The sequence below is a fragment of the Pelophylax lessonae genome, assembly GCF_965119305.1.
Source record: "Pelophylax lessonae genome assembly, chromosome: 4".
Taxonomy (NCBI): domain Eukaryota; kingdom Metazoa; phylum Chordata; class Amphibia; order Anura; family Ranidae; genus Pelophylax; species Pelophylax lessonae.
The window spans coordinates 90,303,679-90,310,101 of NC_138771.1; the positions used below are offsets into that span (position 1 = coordinate 90,303,679).

General features: G+C 41.8%; 1 protein-coding gene across 1 annotated transcript in view; it reads left to right on the forward strand.

Moving 5' to 3' along the window:
* LEO1 (LEO1 homolog, Paf1/RNA polymerase II complex component) overlaps positions 1-5,521 on the forward strand; it is a 42,108-nt gene extending 36,587 nt beyond the window's left edge. Inside the window, exons 11-12 of the mRNA XM_082255971.1 lie at positions 284-384; positions 5,374-5,521. Coding sequence (XP_082112097.1) covers positions 284-384; positions 5,374-5,481 — 209 coding nt within the window. The 3' untranslated portion in view covers positions 5,482-5,521. The remainder of the gene's footprint in view (positions 1-283; positions 385-5,373) is intronic.
* Positions 5,522-6,423: the final 902 nt, after the last annotated feature.

A 6,423-nucleotide genomic window follows, 5' to 3' on the forward strand; every position in this document is an offset into this window, starting at 1 on the left:
TATTTACCAGAGCCCAATCTCCAGCCAGCACTGTCTGAGAGCAGCATCTACTCTTCTGGGACCCCAGAAGAGTAAGATTGGGGCTGCTCTGTGCAAAACTGTTGTACAGAATAGGCAAGTCTAACATCGCTTAAAAAAAAAAAAAATTCCATTTAAAATCCCTTCTCTAAATCTCTCTTGATCAGATTTGATTCATTGTTTTAGCATATGATTTTGAAATTATTGCATTTGTTTGTGATGAACTTTCTAATGTGTTTTTTTTTTTTTTTTTACATTTCCACAGAGGAGCGTGCCCGCATCTATTCATCGGACAGTGATGAAGGCTCAGATGAGGATAAAGCTCAGAGGTTACTCAAGGCAAAGAAACTGAACAGTGATGAGGAGGTGAGAGCACATGCATGCATCTTTCATCTACATCCTCTACCCAACTAGATGCCCCCAGCAGTATAATTGTACTGATTAGTAGATGCAGTTGAGTGAACACACCTTCCACACCAGCTTATGCAGGTGATGAACCTTTGACACAGATCTCCCTTCCAATGGGAATCTATTAGGATTATCATTACGTTTAAGACCGTACACATTTGGAGGGCGAGAAGCTGAAAATATGTTGGGCATAAAACTCCAGGAGGTTTTTGGCACCCAGAAGTGAAAGCGCTGCATACAGCCTGCCGAAGCCAGTAAATGGCTGTATGCACACATGCTTTAGTGCATCAGCGTTTACCCACGCATGACCATACTACAGATTTCCTGAACATAACACTTTTGTATAGTTGGCTATAACTGTTCTTTGAAGATGTTCTTGCCTAAACCAGTTGGAAATTTTATTTTTGTTTCCTTTTGGAAGAACATCTTCAGGAAATGATCTTTTAATAAAGTAGGCAATCCCTGACTCATGCCAAATCCTTGTTCTGGGGTAGGGAGATTAAATCTTTTCATTTTCAAAAGTTACTATCTTGGAACTGATAGAAGCAGAAATTCCATGTATTTATCGGAGCACTTTACCTTCTCCATCAACATTGACTATTTTAATCCCTGTGCTGCTAGCATTAGTAAATAGATAGGAATTTATATCCTATTTACTTTTATACTTTTATTTTTTTTTTGCATTTCTTAAGTTACTTCCTGGCTTCTTGCCTAGGCAAATGTCATACATCCCAGGAGCCTTTAGTCGAGGGGGGGGGGTTCTCAACTAAGCACACCTTTCTGCCTGCATGGCTGAGCTAACATGATGTACCATTTACTTTATGGAACCATCTGCCCTTATTCAAGATGGCCACAGCCAGAAATGCTAGGGGAGTGTTTTTTTTTCAAAGTGGTTTCCCAGCAAAATAAAGCAAGGAAACATGGATAAATAGGGGCGTTTACTTTAAATATTAAAATAGTGTTTTTGGTGCTCATATGCAGTGTAGTTCCTATTTAAGTAAACATGTGATGAGAGACGCATAGAGGATGTTTTAGCTTGCATCCTGAAAATGCTATCTCTACTCATCACTTTGCTATCACTAATATCTACAAATGCTATACCTAATCACTACTTCACTACTTTCTTATGCAGATGGGGGAAGTCTGACAATCAGACGTCCTTTTCTGCATAGGTTTTCCATTGTTAAAAGGGTTTGTACTGCCAGACAACAAGTATTTTCCGAAAGACTGGTCAGAAATGGAAATCTCCATGTTTGTCTTATGAAAGGCTTCCTGTTTGTTTCCAAGGTGGTTTTTATTATCCATCGAGGGACAAAGAAATTTAGATATAGTCGGGTTAAACAGGAGATTAGACACTAGCAAAACCTCTTCTCTGCTCCTCTATGCATGGTAGCATTCTTGGTTGGATGCCTAAAGTCTTACTAGTTTTGACTAGCTTTTTTTTCCTCCTTCTTCTGAAACTTTAATGAAGATTCCTCACTACACCACTGCTTGGGCTGGTCTCCGTGTAACAGCTATCTGGATTAGCATTTGCTCAGCAATAGGTTTGTGGGCCATACTTGGACCTCACTGGACTGGATGAGGAGGGCTAGCTTGGAATGTGACCTTTGGGCACTGAGATCTGCGTTGTGGTGCTTTTCAGACCTGAGTGTACAGTGTTGGCTACAGAACACTTTCTAGTTCCAGTGGAGTGACACAGCCTCATTCTCTGAAGACTACATAGTTACATAGTTAGTGAGGTTGAAAAAAGACATCAGTCCATCCAGTTCAACCTATGATGTGTGTGTGTGTTTGCTGTTAACCGTACATTGTATACCCCTGTATGTTGTGGTCTTTAAGGTGCCCATGTAATAGTTTTTTGAAACTATCGATGCTCCCTGCTGATACGACTGTTTGCGAAAGAGAGAATTCCACATCCTTACTGCTCTTACAGTGAAGAACCCCCTGCGTATTTTAAGGTTAAACTAAGACTCATTTTGTATGTTAGACTGGTGGGGCTAAAGCACAAGGGTTAAGGCTGAGGGATAAAATCCTGACATCTGCTAGGCTGGCCAATGGGCACACATGCCTTGTGCTCTTTCCTAACTTTCAGCTTAGAGGAAGCACCATCCTGACGCTCCTCCTGAAGCATAACATGGTTCTCTGGTCTATTTCCAAGGCCCGCCCACCATACCAACTGCCCAGGGTTGAAGAGAAATCCTCCATATACACAATCCTTTACCCACGGTTGATCAAGAGGAAGGTAGAAGAAAACAAAACATAATCCAGTTTTCTCTAGTGGGGGAAAATTCCTTCCTGAATCCCCTGGAGGCAATCTGATATTCCCTGGGCAAAAAATGCATAGCAGTGTTACCTATAAATATTCATTTCCAGTTAGATTTTGTTTATTTAGGAATGCATCCAGCTCTTATTTAAAACCCATCTACTGAGCCAGCCAGAACAAGTTGTCTGCAGCACAGTATACAGAGCTGTGTTCCGGCAGCTGTCCAGGGACTTCCTGTCTTCTGTTGGAATAGGATTGAGTCAGCTGAGTGTTGCTCAGATATTCCAGGAGGCCTTGTATTCTTTGATACATTACAAGGCTTCTTTTGATTGGTTGAGCAGCGCTAAATCAAACTCTATTTTGTACTGCCAGCAGATGGAAAGTCCCCGTACCACTGCCAGAACCCAGCACTGTATAAATGCTGCCTAAACAGCGCTGACAGCAGGTGCATCTATTAGCAGAGAAAATGATTTATTTTGGCCAGCTTGGCCCACTCAAACTATTTAAAGTGAAAATAAATCTGGTTAGGCTTTAGGTATAAATACATTTCTGACTGAGATTCATAGTTCCATCAGTCTACCAGAGTCCACTGCTGTCCATCTCTCTTATTTATGGGAAGTTGTGCCAGACCATATCCATACAGTGCGTACTACCCTGCATATTGGGGAATCAACCTGCTGTTCCAGGTTGGGTCTGGGTCTGTTAAAGGCCAAGTTCACCTTTTTGCTAAAAAAAAAAAAAAAATAAATGCACATTTTTGCAGGTACACAAATGTGCATTTATTATTTATTTATTTATTTTACACATTTACACAGGTGCCTGCAAAGGATTGGATCGCGGGTACCAGTGTCAGGCTGCTGCTGGCTGTCACTTTTGAGCAGCAGGAAGTATCAATTGACTACGAAGGCACTGATCAGCACCCTTGTAGTCCATTGAGGACTACAAGTCCATCTTCTGCAGTGGAAGCCAGAAAATGTAGCTTATTTATTCACAGATCACTGTGAATGAATGACGCGGCTGTGTAGGCAGAGTCCTGCACAGCAGCATTGACCAGAAGGGTCCTGGGCTCCACCTAAGTGTGCGCCGGAACTTTTCCCCTTTGAAAGGAATTTGTTACCTGGTGGTCTGTTCCCACAGTAAATACTCCAATAATCTACCTTAATAGATAACCACTAAATTGAGAGTGCTCACCTAGGGGGGGGGGGAGGGGGGGGGGCCTGTGCACCGTGACTTCTGCGCGACTTGCACGGACTTCACATAATGGAAGTCAATGCAAGTTGCTCCGATGTCGCCCCGAAGTAGTACAGGAACTATTTTCTAAGTCGGAGCGACTTGAGTCGCTCCTATTAGAACAGTTCCCGTAGCACAGAATGGACCGCGACTTGTCAGGCTGACAGGTCGCCTGACAAGTCGCGGTAGTGTGAACCGGGACTAAGGGTTGGCTGTTTACAATAAGGGCCTTCCTGCGTAGACCAGCTTTATTTATTTCTTCTCCAGACTTGGGTTTGTTTGATGTTCCCTTGGGGTCTTTCTTATATTACATGTTATGTTGTGGGTCTTTTTTTTTTCTTTTTTCCTTAATGAGGTTATTTCATTGTTCCACCTGTTTTGGTTTGTTCTTGGCTCACATCCTCTTTATTCCTTCGAATGGAGTAATTTCCCACTGGTGGTGCTCTTCTCTGTCCTGGTCTTGTCCATCAGGTTAATGTGTGGCCTCCCCTTGGTTGTTGGCAGCTTCCCTTGTCTTGCAGTTGGCTTTATTTCATCTAGTCACATTAATGTGTTAGTTCTGAGTTGCAGGTAGGCCCCACTCTCCCTTTGGGCCTGTCAGTGGATGTTACCTAACCTTTGGTTGGCTTGTTCCACAAACACTGTCCCTGAATAGCAAAAAAGAAACCTAACTTTTGTAGGTACTATGTAATCTCTTTGTTGAAGTCCATTGAGAGACCCAGGTCCCTTCCCCTGTCTGTCTTTTGCCCTTTCACAAAACTGAGGCATGCTGGGTTATATGGAGCTTGGCTTTCAATGTTTGTGTTTGCCAGTGATCAAACCTCCTTGGGGCAGCAGTATTAACGGACTATATCTGAACTCCTGCATCCCTCAATGAACTTCAAGAAAAAACTTTTGAGAAAAGTACAAAAATCTTATTTTGGATTTTTCATATATGTTTTGTAGTGCAGATAATACCATGGCCAGAAACTGATGGCCAAACACTGTGGATTTCTATGACACTTGCAACAGATAAAAAAAGATGGTGAGAGAAATCTATTCTTCCACCATCATGCTGCTACTGTATATCTAATCTGCTATTGTAAACCAAGGCAATGCTGCTTCTGACCACTAGAGGATGCAATTTGCAAACAAAAAATTCTTCAATTGTCTCAACTGCTGTACATATAGTAAATTTTGGATTTATTTGACAGATAAGAACACATAACACTACAGTACTTAAACGTTAATGTTCAGATCTTATACCAGCCCAGGTCTCCAGAATCTGTTTCAATAGTGTGTAAGTCCTGCATAAGATAAGGTTGTTTTAGAAGATATTTATGAAGTTTACATATTAAAAATAGAGCAAAGAAAGCAAGAGCAACCATCAACCCCATTGTTTACTTTGGCCTGGCAGTGAATTCCATTTTTCAATATATGCTTTGCTCTAAATTGTCTTTTTTTCTTTTATTCAGGAAGGCGAACCTTCAGTTAAAAGAAAAGCAGAAGATGAAGATAAAGCAAATAAGAAACCCAAGAAATATGTAATTAGTGATGAAGAGGATGAGGATGAGGATTTGTAATGTGTGTATATACTTTTTTTTTTTTTTTTTAATATGTACACTGATTGTAGGTAATATTTTTGGATTTGTCAATCATGTAACAGTCTTTTTTTGTGGATCCAAATAAACAAACACAATGTTGTAATGTATTTGTCAATTCATACCTTCACACATGTGACACTAAGGATTAACACCTATGCAGATTAGTGGATGGGTTTATACACTGTTAAAAAATTTAAATGAACGCTTTTTAATCGGAGTATAGCATCAAGTCTGTATAACTCTTAGGATATTGGTCTGGTCAGTTAAGTAGCAGAGGGGGTTGTTAATCAGTTTCAGCTGCTTTGGTGTTAATGCAAATAACAGGTGTGCTAGATGGGCAACAATGAGACAATCTATAAAGCAGGAATGGTTTTACAGGTGGAGGCCACAGACCCTTTTTCCCCCTACTCCTCTTTTCTGACTGTTTTTTACTAGTTTAGCATTTGGCTAGGGTCAGTGTCACCACTGGTAGCATGAGGTGATATATGGACCCCATAGAGATTGCCCAGGCAGTCCAACACCTCCAGGATGGCACATCAATATGTGCCATTGCCAGAAGGTTTGCTGTGTCTCCCAGGAGACAGGCAGTTACTCTAGGAGAGCTGGACAATGCTGTAGAAGGTCCTTAACCCATCAGCAGGACTGGTATCTGCTCCTTTGTGCAATAAGGGACAGGGTGAGCATTGCCAGAACCCTACAAAATGACCTCCAGCAGGCCACTGGTGTAAATGTCTCTGACCAAACAATCAGAAACAGACTTCATGAGGGTGGCCTGAGAGCCCGTCATCCTCGAGTGGGCCCTGTGCTCACTGCCCGCCACCATGGAGCTCGATTGGCATTTGCCATTGAACACCGGAATTGGCAGGTCCGTCACTGGCACCCTGTTCTTTTCAGATGAGAGCAGGTTCACCCTGAGCACAT